Source organism: Dysidea avara, chromosome 8 (assembly GCF_963678975.1).
Source record: "Dysidea avara chromosome 8, odDysAvar1.4, whole genome shotgun sequence".
Classification (NCBI taxonomy): domain Eukaryota; kingdom Metazoa; phylum Porifera; class Demospongiae; order Dictyoceratida; family Dysideidae; genus Dysidea; species Dysidea avara.
The window spans coordinates 5,684,896-5,705,779 of record NC_089279.1 but is presented as its reverse complement, the minus strand read 5'-3'; the positions used below and the strand labels follow the sequence as shown (position 1 = coordinate 5,705,779).

Below are 20,884 nucleotides of genomic sequence, written 5' to 3'. Positions count from 1 at the left end.
AGAAGAGGGAGGAGAGTGTCTAACTCTCAATATAGGCTGTACAAACGCACTGCGCTCAAACCCTCCTACTTCAATCCATAGAACAGCTAGCCATATATCAATACCTTTTTGTGAACAGAAGACTGTTAATATCTGTTGATTGAAGCAGTATAATGCTGAAGCCTACTTCAGAGGGCAGCGCCTATAATCGAGATAGCAGCGCCGTTTGTCACCTTTGGTGGCTATAGATGATTGCGTAATGTCTGAGCGCTGTGTGTTTGGCGAATCTATAGCAGTTAGACACTCTCCTCCCTCTTCTATTATTATGTACTCTTGGTTGTGCTATGGCAACCACAAATATCAAAGACGCCGCTTGCGATCTGATTGGCTAAAATAAAACAGGTGATATATTAGCAACCGTTTGCTCAATTGACGTCAAAATTGATACGTGACTTCATCACAGTAGCGCCTACGACTCGCGAAAAAGATAGAGTTACCGATTCTTGGTGGATTACTGTGCGATAAATATTTGGACATTCTTGATGACTTGCACTATACCAAAACTGAAAACTGTCATATATAGAGTAACTTCATGTGGTTAGCTCACTACAGACACCAGCATACTATGCAGTACTGGCTATACTGTTATGGTTGTGTCACTTGGCTTAGACTAGCATGCGTTCACAGTTCACTCCACTCAAGTATAACCTCTACATCACATAAAATTACTATAATTTAGGTGTGCATGTAACACTCCCCCACTACAAAGGAGAAGTCCCAATCTCTAGATCTAAGTTTATAGTTTATAAAAGGGTACAGGTCTTAACACCTCACATATAACATCACTATATTTAGGGTAGGCCTAAAACAAATATTCTAAATGAAAGTGAACAAATGTTTTTAGTCAAGAACGAATAATTGAATATTCTATATACAGTATAATACTGAAATACAGTGTATATGTGTTATTTCTTAATATTTAATATTTGTATTCAATTGTAAAGCATCATGATATCTTAAAAACCTCAGTAGCTAGGCGGCTTTTGAAATGAAGTAGAAGTGTCTCATGATGTAGCTATATACTAGACACGTACTGATAAGGATTTTTTAGCTGTACCATATTTCAATTAGTTTGTACCTAAAAGAGCTGATACCGATTTTACCAATTCGATTATTGCATATTTCAAATAAAACTACTGTGCGCATGGCACTGTAATAATAATATATACTAAAAACTGCAGCTTCTTAGTAGCAGACAGTAATTAGCTATATCAGTTACTAGAATTCCTATGGATATAATTACATGAAAATAACAAGGAGAAAACATACTGACCACCTGGTAGACTCCTGTAAGCGTTCGAGCGTAAATCGGATGGCTGCAGGTTCGAGGCTACCTAGGTCCAGTCATGGATTTTTTCTCCTTTCTCCAACTTTTCAAACACACCTTAAGTAGTTAAAGTCTAAGTAGCTAAAGTCTTTGAGCAGGCTGTAGGACCAGGTGTCCTACAGACCTTCAGCACTTGTGCTGTAAAGCATTAATAAATAAATAAATAAAATAAATAAATACACTACATGAGTAGTAGCTTGCTAGTTAGAACTAACCCCAGGTACATGGGGAGTGACCTGCATCCACGGATGGGTTGCTACAATGGTACCCTTGTATTCTCTCATTGAGAGATGCTATGGCTTCACTGTAGTCAAACATATTGACTCTGTTTGCCCTAGTTAACATATGTGGCTTTCAGTATATGATTATACTGTCACATCTACACTGGTGAAATCATCAAAAATTTGGGGTGTAACTTGAAATGCAACACATAAGTACATCATACATAGCTACATAGGCCACTACAAGTAGGACATCACTTTCAAGTCAGTGATAGTTGAAAAGGATGAAGGTAACTAACATTGCTGGTGGCTCTGAGGATCTATGAACATTGTGTATTCATATGATGTCTGGGACAATCACTCATAACAATGTGAACATGCAGAACAAGTAAATTAACACATTACACACATGTAGCATAGCTAGCTGATAGCTTGTTGTGTGTGATTGATAGTTTATCGTTACATTTATTGTTGCAGTTGTTCATCACATGTAACTAGTGGTGGCTTCAGTGTCAAAAGTTGCTACAAGGTGGGTGGTCCAGGATATTGCAGCTATGCAGGTAATCATGTAGGCAAAGATTACATGTTATAGACCTAAACTGCATAACATAGCTAACACCATGCATGATCACATAATGATCATCATACGCATTCAGTTGCAAATTAATTGATAACACTTAAAATCTGGTTACAATCAAGATCAGGGGTCTCTTGATCCTCCAGCAGGCATCAAGAGCTCCAAAAGGTAGTGAGCACCTCTGAGATGATCTGGCTCCCCATAATGACTGAACACATGCGACAGGGAGAAACTGATCTTACAATGTATAATGATGACATCATGCCTTAATCTGGAACTGTCCAACAACCCCTTCCAGAGAGAAGGCAACTCTTAGAGTTTAATATCAGCATGCATGGCCCAGATCACCAGTTTATCATGAAAACACAAGAGGCATATGAGTCCATCAACAAGTAGCTAACACCATACACCATGCATGAGGTTGAAATCAAGTGCATGGCACCCCTCCACCTAATGTTTTTATCTGCTATGAAGATTTGAGTGCTCCCATAGTCATGGAGTTTTTTGTTTATAGAGTGTATACATAACTATGTATCTATGAATACTTTTGGGAAACCTTAATGTGTTGGCATGCAGGTTATCATAACTGAAAGAGTTTAACAAAGCATAGCTACATAGGGTGATCAGGTGTTACTGATGTCATGCAGGATGTGGTACATTAATTACGTCAGAGTAATAAGACTATGACCATTTGTGACATCATCAAATTACATAGTAATAGGACATCATCAAATCCATAACATATAAAAGCAGCAACCTGCACATTTGTTCTATATTCAATCTATAGTCATGGCAAAGTTAACAGCGGAGATGTTGATCAACAAACTAGGATTGATAGCTCATCCAGAAGGTGGATTCTTCTTGGAGACTCATCGCTCAGGAAGTGACCAGCCAATGAGCACAAGAGGAGAAACTGATTTGAATGTACCAGACAAAGATCTTGTGATGACAGATCGTACTGGTCAGGGAAAAGATCAAGATGGTCATCGAAATGCTCTCACTTCTATTTATTGGATGCCAACAGGAGACTCTCCAATTTTATCCCTAACAATTAACTTGTCTGATCATGTACATTACTATCATGGAGGTGTTCCATTTGAGTACATCTTGTTTGACCCAACTAGTGGAGAGTTGAGTAGAGTGATACTAGGAGGAGATGTGATGGATGGACAAGTGTTTCAACTACCAGTAAAAGGTGGAACATGGAAGTGTGGTCGTATGTTACTTCCTGAATTAGCCGATGAAGAATCAAAGAAGGACATGTATACTTTGATAGGAGAAGCTGTAGCACCAGGTTTTGACTTTCATGATTTTACATGGGTAACTGCTGAAATGATTCACAAGACTGCAGCTCCACAATACTGGAATGTGTTGAAGTCATTCCTCCATGATACAAAGAGAACAGATTCACTAGAAAGAAACACTCGTGGTTTTGAAGACTCTAAATGGACTAATTATTATGATGATTATTTAACAGTAGTGTAACCCTCACAACATTGTATGCTGGTATCATGTGTATGTCTGTGTAGCAAAAGCTTTCATGTCATTAACTTTTCTGCATAAAGCTACTGATTTTTATAAATTCAGTTTGTATATGTTTTCTAGTATACCTTTTTAATTGCAATTGAATTGTATGTAATTACTTAACTGTTGTTGTATAATGAAGAGCAATTGTGTAGTCACATGTATCAAACATTGTTGAGAAATCAATTAATGCATTGGCTGTAAAATCAGTGCCTTTTCATTTATCATATGCCATATGCAGTTTTTATGTTGACACACTAGTACTGTTCCCAGACAACAGTTAGATACATATCATGTTCTATATATGAATATGTTGTACCCAACAGCATACACTATTCATGCAATCTTAAGACAGTATGTAATTAACTAACAATTCAAAGTAACTTCAGCACTATATCATGAAACTGTAATCTCCCCCTATGTGATTGGTGTGTTCAGTGGTTTAAATATTGCATTTTATGTGTAGTGGAGATTATCACCGCATAATTCAGTGTTTGTGCTGTAAAGCCTTAATAAATAATTTTTTCTATGTTTTGGTGTTGGAACAAATTTTACCTATGCTCAGACAAAATCACACCACAGGCATAACAATACTGAATAGCATTGGAATCATTTACAGGTTTTCTGTTGTTATAGGGACTTTTTTGTTTCAATACTGGAGTTAGTGTAGGTAGCATTGCATGGAACATTATTTTTGCTGTGTATCAGTTTCCAACAAGCCAAATCATCTCACAGCTAATGCTTAAAATCAATGGTGTCTTGTAAAGATTGAGTAGATGGTATTTTTCTCATCACTAAAGGAAACAGCAGGGATATCCTGTCTCCACTTTATTTTTCAGTCCTCACTTGTCCAAGCTACTGCCTAATAAATGCAAACCATGCCAGCGAACATCACAACAATCTGAAAAGAAAACAAAACCAGCAAACTGACTATACTGGCCTATGTTATGTAATTATGCAGTGCTTGTATATAGCTAGCAAAATACTACAGCATATCATTTTATTATTTCATTTTTAGTTCTCACTTGATCAGACATAGCTAACATTTTAAGAAAAATTATCATGGGGTTGATTATGTGCTAGGAGCTTTAACCAAATATATATCACTTTAGTGTGGGCATTCAAAGGTACCGCTTGGGGTTTAACTCGTATATTCACTGGGTAATATCTTGGGAATGCAATTTGCTCATGGCTTTGATGCCCAACCAGTTCAAAGTTACGATGTACTTTGACTCATTTTATTGAGCGACATGGAGCATTTGTTTACACATTAGTCAAATGCTCAGTGTAGTTGTTAAGTTTAGATTATTAGTATATGCCCTGAGTGAGTATATCACTTGTACTGTGACTGCATCAGGATTTTGCTGATATATACACCCTTACCCCTCAGGCCTGCGGTCCTTGGGGTTCCGATGTATGCCCTTGGGGGTTGGGTACATATATCAGCAAAATCTCTTGCAGCTGTGATATAACTACATAATTTCAATGCTGAAACTAATATTTTATTAGATTTTAATTTCTTAAGCGGTTTCTCGTCACACAGATCATGTTACACTATGGAGCCCTATTCTTTTAGTACTCAAGGCTATAATTACTGAGTACCACTTTTATTCCTCATCTATACACTTGTATATATAAATATATATGACATCACTGACTTCAGTTATGGCAATGATGACGCTCTATAATATACATGAGTATTTAGACTGAAACTGATATACCACATGCTTTCAAAATAATTTTCTCACTGGGTAAACACATGCATGGCAGATGAAGTTCAACTCTGCTAAATGTATACACCTAGCCATAGCCATGCATAGCAACAAAAATGGTCTATATCTGATCTCTATGGTCAGTAAATTTGAGATCTTGGAATTGCGACGATGAACACCTATTAACATGGAAGGAACATATATCAATTATGTTGGTAAAGTTAAAATCTCCTCCGTTGTCTTGCATAAGTTAAAGCAAATGTTACACATGCTCAGTGAAACCAATATTGGAATGTGCTGCTACAATCTGGCACCCACACCTATACGTACATCAGAAAGCTGAATCAAGTAGAATAGGTTCAACACAGACTCACCAGTGTCACTTGTTTTTGTTACAAATGATTTCTATCTATTATGATGGAAAACAAATCCAAGATTTTATTTATTAATTAGTCAATTATATATATCCTCTAGGTACCTGTGAAACAGGTAGTCAGAAACCTGAAGCTGCTGATGTATAATTATAGTACATAGCAGCATACAGGACAAAACTTCAAAGATGCATATGCTTCATCTGTACGTACGTATATACCTGCAGAATTGTGAGTTGACATCTACTGAAGTTTGAGAAGTGGGGTAGAGTGCATAATGTCAATCTAGCCTTTACAAATTCACTTTTACTTCAAACTTTGATCAAATTAATTATAAAGTATTGAATGAAGTGAAGCCTTTGCACTTTGTATTTAACACACTGAGACTTTATTCTGCACAGTAAACTGCATGCTGAATATGCCTCAGCTAGAATACACAATACTTATGAACTCTGTACATGACATTATGGTAAAATGAATATGCAGTCTGGTCTTATAATACCACACCCTGTAAGGATAATGTTGACTGTGTAGTATGCTATATTTTGTCAGCCCTACCATTGCAGTAGGCTGATCCTAATATACATGGCACAGTACGATATGTGTGCATGTATACACTTATACGCATTGCACTACACCACACATCATACTTATTGACTATAAGCTACACCCACCACAGCCCACTAATCACATATAGTTATTATTGTTGTATATGCCATAGCATAGAGCACATACATTTTCGCCCTCAAAAATGGCACCTTATTGTTCATGCGAATGCATATGCCTCTGTAAAGAGGTCATCACTTGTATATTTTTCTGATTTAGCATTTGTTAAAATTTGTGTATGTATCAGCTGCACATTGCTTAGCTACATACAGGGGACATTGTAGCTTTAGTATAGGTGAGCACTCAGCTAGAAGTGTCTTTACAATTTTAAGGTTTTAAAATGGTTTTAAAAATACAATGCCAATCTATACCGCATATATTGTATGAAATTTCTCCACTGTTTTTGCAGTGTCTCCCCTATAATCATGTATGCAATAATTATATACTTTTCACTGCAACATATGTATCTATGAATACTGCGGGAAACCTTAATGTGTTGGCATGCAGGTTATCATAACTGAAAGGGTTTAACACAGCGTAGCTAGGATACAACATGATCAGGTGTTACTGATGTCAGAATGTGGTACATTAATTAGTTGGAGTAATAGACTGGTACATTAATTACATTGGAGTAATAGACTATGACCTATTGTGACATCATCAAATTACATAATATCGCTAACACCATGCATGATCACATAATGATCATCATACGCATTCAGTTGCAAATTAATTGATAACACTTAAAATCTGGTTACAATCAAGATCAGGGGTCTCTTGATCCTCCTGCAGGCATCAAGAGCTCCAAAAGGTAGTGAGCACCTCTGAGATGATCTGGCTCCCCATAATGACTGAACACATGCGACAGGGAGAAACTGATCTTACAATGTATAATGATGACATCATGCCTGAATCTGGAACTGTCCAACAACCCCTTCCAGAGAGAAGGCAACTCTTAGAGTTTAATATCAGCATGCATGGCCCAGATTACCAGTTTATCATGAAAACACAAGAGGCATATGAGTCCATCAACAAGTAGCTAACACCATACACCATGCATGAGGTTGAAATCAAGTGCATGGCACCCCTCCACCTAATGTTTTTATCTGCTATGAAGATTTGAGTGCTCCCATAGTCATGGAGTTTTTTGTTTATAGAGTGTATACATAACTATGTATCTATGAATACTTTGGGAAACCTTAATGTATTGGCATACAGGTTATCATAACTGAAAGTGTTTAACAAAGCATAGCTACACAGTAAATTCAAATGGATCAATTTGACCTACATGGGTAAATTTAAACTGCAGAAGTTTTGGTTAAAATGACCATCTAAAAGTGGTTGTAACCCGAGTAGGTACTTGAACTAAATCAGTCAAAATAACCAGGGAAGGTCAATACAACTGTTCACTTAAGATGTTGAAATAACATATTTTGGTGATTTGAGTGTGAATTGTCAAGTCTACTATGGTAAAGTTTAGATGACCAGCTACATGGTTAAATTTACAGTACACTGGCCGTTATAACAGTGTGTTACATCCCACAATCAAAAGTGAACATGGAGAACATAGGTTTTAAATACAATTTGAAAACTCTATAAGACCAGGTATGTTTAAAGTATTAAAATGCAGTATGTAACAATTATTGTCGTAGATAGATTAATGTATGTTATTACTAATGATGACTGACTTGTTAATTAATGCAAAAAAACAAATAAACAAATCTTGTGACATGGGTTAATTTTACCACAGATGGTTAAAATGACCATGATGGCAAGGTTATTTCAAACACCTGGCTAGAGGTTGAAGAGACTATAGAGCATCTGGGTAATATGACTGTATCTTACAAAGTTAAAATAAACCAATACATCCTTGGGTCATTACTACCAAAAAATCGGTCGTTTGAATTGCAGGTAAAACAACCCAAAAATTTGGGTCATTTGTATCCATTTGAATTTACAGTGTACATAGGGTGATCAGGTGTTACTGATGTCATGCAGGATGTGGTACATTAATTACGTCGGAGTAATAAGACTATGACCATTTGTGACATCATCAAATTACATAGTAATAGGACATCATCAAATCCATAACATATAAAAGCAGCAACCTGCACATTTGTTCTATATTCAATCTATAGTCATGGCAAAGTTAACAGCGGAGATGTTGATCAACAAACTAGGATTGATAGCTCATCCAGAAGGTGGATTCTTCTTGGAGACTCATCGCTCAGGAAGTGACCAGCCAATGAGCACAAGAGGAGAAACTGATTTGAATGTACCAGACAAAGATCTTGTGATGACAGATCGTACTGGTCAGGGAAAAGATCAAGATGGTCATCGAAATGCTCTCACTTCTATTTATTGGATGCCAACAGGAGACTCTACAATTTTATCCCTAACAATTAACTTGTCTGATCATGTACATTACTATCATGGAGGTGTTCCATTTGAGTACATCTTGTTTGACCCAACTAGTGGAGAGTTGAGTAGAGTGATACTAGGAGGAGATGTGATGGATGGACAAATGTTTCAACTACCAGTAAAAGGTGGAACATGGAAGTGTGGTCGTATGTTACTTCCTGAATCAGCCGATGAAGAATCAAAGAAGGACATGTACACTTTGATAGGAGAAGCTGTAGCACCAGGTTTTGACTTTCATGATTTTACATGGGTAACTGCTGAAATGATTCACAAGACTGCAGCTCCACAATACTGGAATGTGTTGAAGTCATTCCTCCATGATACAAAGAGAACAGATTCACTAGAAAGAAACACTCGTGGTTTTAAAGACTCTAAATGGACTAATTATTATGATGATTATTTAACAGTAGTGTAACCCTCACAACATTGTATGCTGGTATCATGTGTATGTCTGTGTAGCAAAAGCTTTCATGTCATTAACTTTTCTGCATAAAGCTACTGATTTTTATAAATTCAGTTTGTATATGTTTTCTAGTATACCTTTTTAATTGCAATTGAATTGTATGTAATTACTTAACTGTTGTTGTATAATGAAGAGCAATTGTGTAGTCACATGTATCAAACATTGTTGAGAAATCAATTAATGCATTGGCTGTAAAATCAGTGCCTTTTCATTTATCATATGCCATATGCAGTTTTTATGTTGACACACTAGTACCGTTCCCAGACAACAGTTAGATACATATCATGTTCTATATATGAATATGTTGTACCCAACAGCATGCACTATTCATGCAATCTTAAGACAGTATGTAATTAACTAACAATTCAAAGTAACTTCAGCACTATATCATGAAACTGTAATCTCCCCCTATGTGATTGGTGTGTTCAGTGGTTTAAATATTGCATTTTATGTGTAGTGGAGATTATCACCGCATAATTCAGTGTTTGTGCTGTAAAGCCTTAATAAATAATTTTTTCTATGTTTTGGTGTTGGAACAAATTTTACCTATGCTCAGACAAAATCACACCACAGGCATAACAATACTGAATAGCATTGGAATCATTTACAGGTTTTCTGTTGTTATAGGGACTTTTTTGTTTCAATACTGGAGTTAGTGTAGGTAGCATTGCATGGAACATTATTTTTGCTGTGTATCAGTTTCCAACAAGCCAAATCATCTCACAGCTAATGCTTAAAATCAATGGTGTCTTGTAAAGATTGAGTAGATGGTATTTTTCTCATCACTAAAGGAAACAGCAGGGATATCCTGTCTCCACTTTATTTTTCAGTCCTCACTTGTCCAAGCTACTGCCTAATAAATGCAAACCATGCCAGCGAACATCACAACAATCTGAAAAGAAAACAAAACCAGCAAACTGACTATACTGGCCTATGTTATGTAATTATGCAGTGCTTGTATATAGCTAGCAAAATACTACAGCATATCATTTTATTCTTTCATTATTAGTTCTCACTTGATCAGACCCATGATAATTTTTCTTAAGATGTCAGCTATGGCATAGCTAACATCTTAAGAAAAATTATCATGGGGTTGATTATGTGCTAGGAGCTATAAACAATTTTAACCAAATATATATCACTTTAGTGTGGGCATTCAAAGGTACCGCTTGGGGTTTAACTCGTATATTCACTGGGTAATATCTTGGGAATGCAATTTGCTCATGGCTTTGATGCCCAACCAGTTCAAAGTTACGATGTACTTTGACTCATTTTATTGAGCGACATGGAGCATTTTATTGTTTACACATTAGTCAAATGCTCAGTGTAGTCGTTAAGTTTAGATTATTAGTATATGCTCTGAGTGAGTATATCACTTAAACTGTGACTGCATCAGGATTTTGCTGATATATACACCCTTACCCCTCAGACCTGCGGTCCTTGGGGTTCCGATGTATGCCCTTGGGGGTTGGGTACATATATCAGCAAAATCTCTTGCAGCTGTGATATAACTACATAATTTCAATGCTGAAACTAATATTTTATTAGATTTTAATTTCTTAAGCGGTTTCTCGTCACACAGATCATGTTACACTATGGAGCCCTATTCTTTTAGTACTCAAGGCTATAATTACTGAGTACCACTTTTATTCCTCATCTATACAATTGTATATATAAATATATAAATATATATGACATCACTGACTTCAGTTATGGCAATGATGACGCTCTATAATATACATGAGTATTTAGACTGAAACTGATATACCACATGCTTTCAAAATAATTTTCTCACTGGGTAAACACATGCATGGCAGATGAAGTTCAACTCTGCTAAATGTATATACCTAGCCATAGCCATGCATAGCAACAAACATGGTCTATATCTGATCTCTATATGGTCAGTAATTTGTGATCTTGGAATTGCGACGATGAACACCTATTAACATGGAAGGAACATATATCAATTATGTTGGTAAAGTTAAAATCTCCTCCGTTGTCTTGCATAAGTTAAAGCAAATGTTACGGGCACATGCTCAGTGAAACCAATATTGGAATGTGCTGCTACAATCTGGCACCCACACCTATACGTACATCAGAAAGCTGAATCAAGTAGAATAGGTTCAACACAGACTCACCAGTGTCACTTGTTTTTGTTACAAATGATTTCTATCTATTATGATGGAAAACAAATCCAAGATTTTATTTATTAATTAGTCAATTATATATCCTCTAGGTACCTGTGAAACAGGTAGTCAGAAACCTGAAGCTGCTGATGTATAATTATAGTACATAGCAGCATACAGGACAAAACTTCAAAGATGCATATGCTTCATCTGTACGTACGTATATACCTGCAGAATTGTGAGTTGACATCTACTGAAGTTTGAGAAGTGGGGTAGAGTGCATAATGTCAATCTAGCCTTTACAAATTCACTTATACTTCAAACTTTGATCAAATTAATTATATAGTATTGAATGAAGTGAAGCCTTTGCACTTTGTATTTAACACACCGGCTGAGACTTTACTCTGCACAGTAAACTGCATGCTGAATATGCCTCAGCTAGAATACACAATACTTATGAACTCTGTACATGACATTATGGTAAAATGAATATGCAGTCTGGTCTTATAATACCACACCCTGTAAGGATAATGTTGACTGTGTAGTATGCTATATTTTGTCAGCCTATACCATTGCAGTAGGCTGATCCTAACATACATGGCACAGTGCATGTATACACTTATACGCATTACACCACACCACACACCATACTTATTGACTATAAGCTACACTCGCCACAGCCCACTAATCACATATAGTTATTATTGTTGTATATGCCATAGCATAGAGCACATACATTTTCGCCCTCAAAAATGGCACCTTATTGTTCATGCAAATGTATATGCCTCTGTTAAAAGATCATCACTTGTATATTTTTCTGATTTAGCATTTGTTAAAATTTGTGTATGTATCAGCTGCACATTGCTTAGCTACATACAGGGGACATTGTAGCTTTAGTATAGGTGAGCACTCAGCTAGAAGTGTCTTTACAATTTTAAGGTTTTAAAATGGTTTTAAAAATACAATGCCAATCTATACCGCATATATTGTATGAAATTTCTCCACTGTTCTTGCAGTGTCTCCCCTATAATCATGTATGCAATAATTATATACTTTTCACTGCAACATATGTATCTATGAATACTGCGGGAAACCTTAATGTGTTGGCATGCAGGTTATCATAACTGAAAGGGTTTAACACAGCGTAGCTAGGATACAACATGATCAGGTGTTACTGATGTCAGAATGTGGTACATTAATTAGTTGGAGTAATAGACTGGTACATTAATTACATTGGAGTAATAGACTATGACCTATTGTGACATCATCAAATTACATAGTAATAGGACACACTGCTTGATTTCTTAGTTTACTAGAGTGGTATATCCCCAGTATATGGAACAGTTAATTGTTTGTTATTTTAGTAGTTTTTCAGTAAATCCGCATTCACTGATGATTTACTGAGAGTTTAAAACTTAGTAAAACAATTATATTCCATATACTTAAAGTTACTGACATTTTACTATCAGTATAACTGGGTACAACTACAGTAAAGTGGCTTAACAAATTAGTAAACTAAGAACTTCAAGCAGTGACATCATCAAATCCATAACACATAAAATGCAGCAACCTGCACATTTCATCTATATTCAATCTATAGTCATGGTAAAGTTAACAGCGGAGATGTTGATCAACAAACTAGGGTTGATAGCTCATCCAGAAGGTGGACTCTTCTTGGAGACTCATCGCTCAGGAAGTGACCAGCCAATGAGCACAAGAGGAGAAACTGATTTGAATGTACCAGACAAAGGTCTCGGGATGACAGATCGTACTGGTCAGGGAAAAGATCAAGATGGTCATCGAAATGCTCTCACTTCTATTTATTGGATGCCAACAGGAGACTCTACAATTTTATCTCTTACAATGAACTTGTCTGATATTGTACATCACTATCATGGAGGTGTTCCATTTGAGTACATCTTGTTTGATCCAACTAGTGGAGAGTTGAGTAGAGTGGTACTAGGAGGAGATGTGATGGGTGGACAAGTGTTTCAACTACCAGTAAAAAGTGGAACATGGAAGTGTGGTCGTATGTTACTTCCTGAATCAGCCGATGAAGAATCAAAGAAGGACATGTACACTTTGATAGGAGAAGCTGTAGCACCAGGTTTTGACTTTCATGATTTTACATGGGTAACTGCTGAAATGATTCACAAGACTGCAGCTCCACAATACTGGGATGTGTTGAAGTCATTCCTCCATGATACAAAGAGAACAGAGTCACTAGAAAGAAACGCTTGTGGTTTTGAAGACTCTGAATGGACTAATTATTATGATAACTATTTGAAACAGCAAAAACACACTTAACTATGACTTATGAATGGTTTCATCATGTAATGAATTCCTAAAACTAGCTATATACTATCTATGTGTGGGTATAGTGTGGTGAGACCTACACTTGGACATGACTTTCTTAAGCTTTGTTTTGAGCAGAAGGTGAAAATGTATATACGAGAATCGGCATGGTATGCAAGCATACCTTTTCTGCATGACCTGTAGCTACATGTGTTAAAAGTGTATAATGGTAGTACACCAGACATACATGTACTGAAGAGAGTGTTTGCATGCATCTTTACCAGTTAGGTACCATAATTAAAACACCTCAACTGAATGTATGTGTGTATGTACTATGTACTGTACATGCATGCATACATACATTCACACACGTATGTACACACATACACTCTTGTACTCATACATACCTACATGGTCACCTGCACTGATTCTATTTGTCATTTAGCTGGTATTCACCTATGTGGCTTTTACATGATTCAAATGTTTATATGATTGTCACATTTGTACTAGTGAAACCATCAAGTAGATGTAACTGGATAAATGAATTGCACAGTTAGACCACTCCTAGGTTACCTGTATTACTCTTGTCTGTATGCCCTCTTTCCTGCCACACCCATGTATTGTCCCATCCACCACTCTTCATAGCTATAACTGCCAATGTATTTATTTGTTGTAGATTATTATCATGATCAGAGTTACTGTTCTTCCATGAAAAGTATCTATGTTACTTTTGTTACAGCCAACTAACCAGCTACAGTAAAATGTCCCCATCACACTTCCATGTGGGCTGCTTTCTTTGTCTTTCAGCTCCATGGGTCAGGCATGTCAGAATGGCTATACTGGAGCCACATCTAACTACACCCATATTATTCCCATGGCCTCTCCAGGTCAATCTTCACTTTTAAGTCACATAGTAATTGAAATGATAACCGCTTGGCATCATGCATGACATTGAGAATCCACAAAAGTTGTGAGCTTGTATGATGTCTGGAACAACTACTAGCTGATAATAGTGTGAACATGCAAAACATTTAATTTATACAAACACAACTTGCAGACATTATGATTACAGCATGCATGGCTACAATGAAAATTACGGTTTCACTTGCATGGTGCATGGTGACTTCTCTGTGGCCAGCAATACATGCATGAATGTAATCCATACAGGAGCTCACAGCCGCGGGAAAAGATTGCATGCATAGCTATAATCATGACCATTATTATGCTTCTTTACAGTTACAAGTCACAGTATTACCTAACAGCATGCTTGCCGATGACAAGCCAGCTATAAGTCATCTATGAGATGACACAAATTAAACCCTAGCACAGTAAGCCATACACTTCATCCTTTCTGGCCATTATGTCTGTTCACAGCTTTTAATTGCAAAAAATTTTGTGATATGTGTCAGGTGCAGTAGTACTGTAAATGGCATAAACTGATCAGGACGTTAAGTCCGGCTCTTCCCCATGAAATAAATATCCTGCTCTTTTGTTGTACCTATAAGCCTGAAATATAGTAGAAGCAGACCTTTGATGCAGTACTGTGTTATAATACACATGCATCCTCATTGTATGTAGGAAGCCATAGTAGAAGCTATTAATTAAGCACAAACAATGAAAAGATAGAAAGGACTATTCTCTTTTAAAAATCAATGAAAGATGGTCATCTTTTGAGGGGTAAGGATGTGGCAATTATGCTGGCATAAGTTTGGAAACAATAGGTATAGATATGTGTGGGAATCAGGGATTATGCTGACATTTTGAGGCAATTGTTAAGCGCTGTATCGGTAAAACATTATAGTAAATTCTCTTTTGAACTGAGCTTGCAGCTAGGGTTATACAGCACCTGGAGACTGTGTCCTCTACTACCACACATCTACACTTGATCAACCTCCACATGCTAACTTTTTCTCTTCAAGAATTTGAGTGCACAAAATGTGATTTATTTGGTATAGTCAGCAATGACTCAGCAGTATTTGAAGTTAGCCAATTAATAAGTACAATATGCATAATACATGCAGTTGTGCACTGTAGCTAAGGCTGCTGACTATAACAGCTTTTAGGTACTTTCTTCATCTGTATACATGCTCTGAATTCTGTAGCAAATTTGTACATTTCATTCTTAGATCCGCAGAGGAAGTTTGCATGTGCTTTCTAGCTTGACCTTCCTTTTTACATCCAAGTTGTTAAACTCTCCACTTTAATTGAACTGAACAGCCAATAGGCTTCACCCCTGCATCACTATATGAGAAGCTGCATCACTATATGAGAAGCTGCATCACAGGCTTTTCTTCAATATCACAGTATAGCTCATTAGCTACATGTATTGGTCTAAAATGTAAGTAAACCTTTACTTTCTTAGAAGTTAAGGGCAATCCATAGAAGCTTATCCTTTCAGGCTCAATTAGTATAGTGTGATAGAAGAGCAGAGACTGTTTGCAATGGTGCTAGTATATAATCATAATAATTATTTAGCACCCTGCAATAAGGCTGAAAGCTATTTTAGCTATAATTAATGTGACACACAACCACAAATCACTGGAATAAAACAATAATTACATCATCAGTAAAACTACAGAGTAATGAATAAAATTTAATGCTATAAGTTTTTTAAGGCATCAAAAAAATTACTTGCTGTAATATATGATGGGTATACGAAGCCACATGATTTTACTTATAATGTCACTGATATAACCATCACAGAAATTGGCTGCTCAGAATCCTCAAAACCATATCATTGACGTTTCTTTCTGATCTTAATTTGTATAATAACTTTAGCAAACACGGGGCCTTGAAACTCCAGGTAATACACCCAAGCCAACCACAATTACTACAGTAAAAACCAAACCCACAATGTAAATATAATCATTGCCATAATAACCCAAAATCATACCAACAGTTCATAATAATTAGTACAAACTGGAGTATATTCAGCAAACATACTGAGTAATCACCACCTTATATAAGTGCGTTCTATTATTGTGCAAGGTGTCTCCATACTCAACATCTAAAAAGTCAATTTTGCTCAGTGAATACAGACTTTGGGCACACTCTCTTAACTTATGAACTCTTAATTGATCATACCTGTCCAATGAGGTGGTTAACGTAGATGTTCAGTTTGGAGTATGGCACAATAAGGGGTAAAAGGATTAGTTACCACTGAAATACTTCAATGTACACACTTTATCGAAGGCCACAAGCACACAAGTATACACAGAGTGATAAATTAATGGAGCAAGAAGTTGTGGTAGGAAGCTAAGGCCATTAAACTGATCAGTCCAGACAGCAGTGATTCACTGACATACAACATGTAGAAGTAAGTTTCAGAAAAGTTGTGTTTAATGTCTGCTCATATGAAGTGATGGTCTGGGGGTAAGACTAGTAATAGTCAATGTCATACAATGTATTTACATTTAGGTATCTGTCTTGTCTTCACCATACAACACCAGTGCTATATGAAATAGAAAAGAGAATACAATTAACTGCTTGGCTGTATTTGTCATGCAGGGATTTTCAGAGGAACATCAAGGTGGTTGACATAAACTTAGGCAGGCAAATATTAATTATGCAGCAAATTAGGTACATAATGTATGACTTATATATACAAGTGCAAGTGTTCATTCACAGCATGCTTCTATCTATTCAATTCCATTCCCTCATTGTTATAAGCAGCTGAGTGGGGTCATGCATATGCTACTACAAATGTCTCTCATAATTACTGAATAGACTTCAAATAGTAACATGAAGACTACTGTACCCCACAATATCGCTGAATGGAAACCATAAAATCATTATAAACTGCCTTGAGTTGGCTACCCACCAACTCATTTGGCTACCAGCCACTACAGCAAGAGAGACAAACTCTAAGTGAATATTATATGACTGTAGTATTTTAATGGTGAAAGATAGAGTCTTGTCACCTTAAGCACAAGACAGACTGTATGTCACTAGCCAACAGGGACGAAAGTCATACATACAGTGTGTGATATGGTCCTTCCCACAGTATATACCCTATGCACCTCTCTCTGATTTATATAACCAGGTATAGTTAATAAACTACAACAGAAAAATGAATAATAAAGATAATCAAATAAAGCTACTGATATGTTTATATTTCTGTATAAGATGTATGTTCGACCGCATTTGGAATATTGTGTGCAATCTTGGAGTCCGTACTTGGCTAGAGACATCGACACCCTTGAAAAGGTTCAGAGACGTGCAACTAAACACCTTCGCGGATTAGCCCACTTGACTTATGAAAGCCGTCTTGAAATTCTGGATCTCTATTCTCTGTATTGCAGACGTCAAAGGGGTGATATGATTGAAACATATAAGATACTTAAACAACATTATGACTTGGACCCATCTACATTTTTTACTTTAAATACTGCTACCACCAGGGGCCACTCTCTTAAGCTTTTTAAAGAAAGATCAAGATTACTTGTTAGACAGAACTTTTTTACAAATAGAATAGTCAATCTATGGAACTCCTTACCTGACTTTATCATTTCAGCACCAACAGTTGCAACCTTCAAGCTGCGCTTGGATAATTTTTGGAAGCAAATCTAGATATGGGCACCTTCAAAGGCCTGCGGCCTAGCCTGGCAAGTTAGCTTGCCTTGGCATCTACAAGCCCATTAAATAATAATAATAATAATAATAATAATAATAAGCAGTCTACATACTATTCATGGCATGTGATTGGAGTTGCCCACAAGGTCCATAAAATCAACATTGGCACCACCTCATGACCACAGCAATATTCAATGGTCTGCACTGTATATATGAGTATACTAATGCTATTAAAATGACTTTTCTTATATCATGTCGCATGGCTTGAATGTCCCTCCCTGTCAGTGACAAAGTATCTGTGTCAACTATACAGCGCAACATATAGGATTGATTACAGCATACTCATCATAGGACTGCATTTTACCACAAATCTGTTAGCTACTTTACATTACACTGAAACCTTTTTTCTGTCAAAGGTAGCTGGATTTTGGGCCTGATCATGAAAATTAATATACTCTAATAGAGCAGTCACATACAATCATATCAGTAAAATTTAATTGTACTTCTCAGTTACTCTTTCTATTCTACTTATTTTGCTATACCTATGCTTAGCTAGCATTTCCAGAGAACATTTTGTGAATGGAAGGATGCTTCAGACCCCCAAAGCACTCCCTCTCCCACCCCCTAAATCCTCCCTTGCTTCAGTTGCTTGAGTCTGCATGTGTTGCACCAACTAGCGCAAATTATATGTATTTGTTCATTGGCTAACCTAACATTAGCAGGAGTATATAATATATATATATACCGTAGGCAGAGAAATTTTTATGTAAAAATATTTTTGTTTCAGAAATTTTCGAGTAAAAATATTTTTGTGGGTGTAGACAACCCACGAAAATATTTTTACTCAAACTTTTTTAGTACTACATCTCAAAAAGTTATCTTTCTTTGGTTTATTTGTAGCCTACACTTTCGGTGATGCACCCGGCCTGCAGGCCGTGCATGTAGCTGGAAAATTGATGCCCTGCGCCTCCAATCAGAGACATCCAAAATAAACAGGCTGACTTATATACAACTATATCTTCAGTGCTGGTCATTGTAAAGTGTTAATAATAAATACTTTAGACTTAAGGAAGAAAATCCATCCCTCCTAGAGGAAGACTGAGTGTGGCCCCGACTAGACATTGTATGGGTGACCTGCAGTTTGAATCCTGGGATTTTTTTCCTTACTTTGGCCCCTTTTCTGTTACACCTTATCAGTCATTAAGTCAAGTCATCAAGTCAAGTCATTAAGTCTAAGTCCTTGAAATTAGGTTAGGTAATCCTATAAGGCTGCAGCACATGTTGCTGTCAGACCTTCAGTGCTGGTCACTGTATAAATAAAGTGTTAATAATAATAATTAATATCCCCATCATCATTTATGACTAATATATAGCTATATAACTATATAGCCTTGGCCACAACTATCCCCTGTTTAGTCCCCTGCTTTCAGGTGTACAATGGCACATTGGAATGACATTGTGTCCACTTACTTAATTTAATCAGCCATCAAAGTTTCACAGAAGAATGGACACATCTATTCTGATATAAGTATCAATGATCAAAATTTTATTTAGGAGCAATTAAGGATTCAATTGAAGCTGCTAAAATTGAAATGTTTTAAATAGAACATCCAAAATGATTTCATAAGGGGGAAAGTGTGTGAGCTGCAATTAAACTTGACATGTGCATACTACCATTATGCCAAACATCCTGTGAAACTAATTAAAACAATCAATTATAATTTATTTCCTGAAAGACCATTCTTCTATATAAATATCAGTAGCAGATCTAAGACAGTTGACATAGCTGAAAAATAAGACATCTGAGGACATTTCTCCAGAAAAATTTTGAGATTATACAAGCTCTGAAATCAGATTTAGCCAGGTTAATAATTACTGTAAATTCAACTGTAAACATTGACTGTATAACTTGTGACTAAACTGTAGCTTTGATTGCTGGAAGTAGTATAATTTCTATTAGAGTACCTCAATCATTTTTAATGCAGTGGGAGGTGAAAAGCATGCAAAGTACTGCTGAGGGTTTAGTAGCTATAAATGGTGTTAGTTAAGTGCAATTGCATGCATGTTACTGAAATTCAGTGTTTGCTATGACAAAATGCAGCAATTATAAAGGTAGTAAGACTTCCACTGAGCTACTTTTAAAAGGGGATTTCTGTCAAAACCACAGAAACCCACCTATAGATCTGCCACTGAATATATACAGAGTTTTTTATATGATAGCTTATTAGCAGTATCCATTACCACTGCTGGAGACTGATGATCATGAAGTGACTCGTTATGTATACATATGCTTAGGCCACTCCAAATAAATTCTCTGTTTCCCATCCTGGACTCAAGCATATTTGCATGCGGGCGGGCGGTCCATTTCCATTATTTCATTATAAGATTGGCTAGATTTTCAAGCCATTATTTGCCTGGCACAGCCAAAAAGGGTATGCTTAAACTTGTTCCTTCCTTTGTAGTTGCAAAAATAACACAAACGTGAAGTTTGTGCTGACTTGATAGCACTGCTGACACGTGAGCTGACACTTTCAAGATAGCTTTTACTGAACCTATCAGTATGCAAGAATAACCGGAAAATAATGGAAGAATACGGAATAATGGAATATTTAGAGCTGGCAGTAACCAGA

The 20,884-nt window shown here is 36.5% G+C and overlaps 3 protein-coding genes across 3 annotated transcripts; all 3 read left to right on the top strand.

The window, feature by feature from the left end:
• The first annotated feature begins 2,953 nt into the window (after positions 1-2,953).
• On the top strand, positions 2,954-3,649 carry LOC136264708 (uncharacterized). The gene has a single exon (XM_066059485.1). The coding sequence runs from the start codon at positions 2,954-2,956 to the stop codon at positions 3,647-3,649; it is 696 nt and encodes a 231-aa protein (XP_065915557.1).
• Positions 3,650-8,517: 4,868 nt separating this feature from the next.
• On the top strand, positions 8,518-9,213 carry LOC136264707 (uncharacterized). Its single transcript, XM_066059484.1, has one exon. It carries the CDS (start codon positions 8,518-8,520, stop codon positions 9,211-9,213), a length of 696 nt encoding a protein of 231 aa, XP_065915556.1.
• Positions 9,214-12,989: 3,776 nt separating this feature from the next.
• Positions 12,990-13,694, top strand: LOC136264706 (uncharacterized). Its single transcript, XM_066059483.1, has one exon. It carries the CDS (start codon positions 12,990-12,992, stop codon positions 13,692-13,694), a length of 705 nt encoding a protein of 234 aa, XP_065915555.1.
• Positions 13,695-20,884: the final 7,190 nt, after the last annotated feature.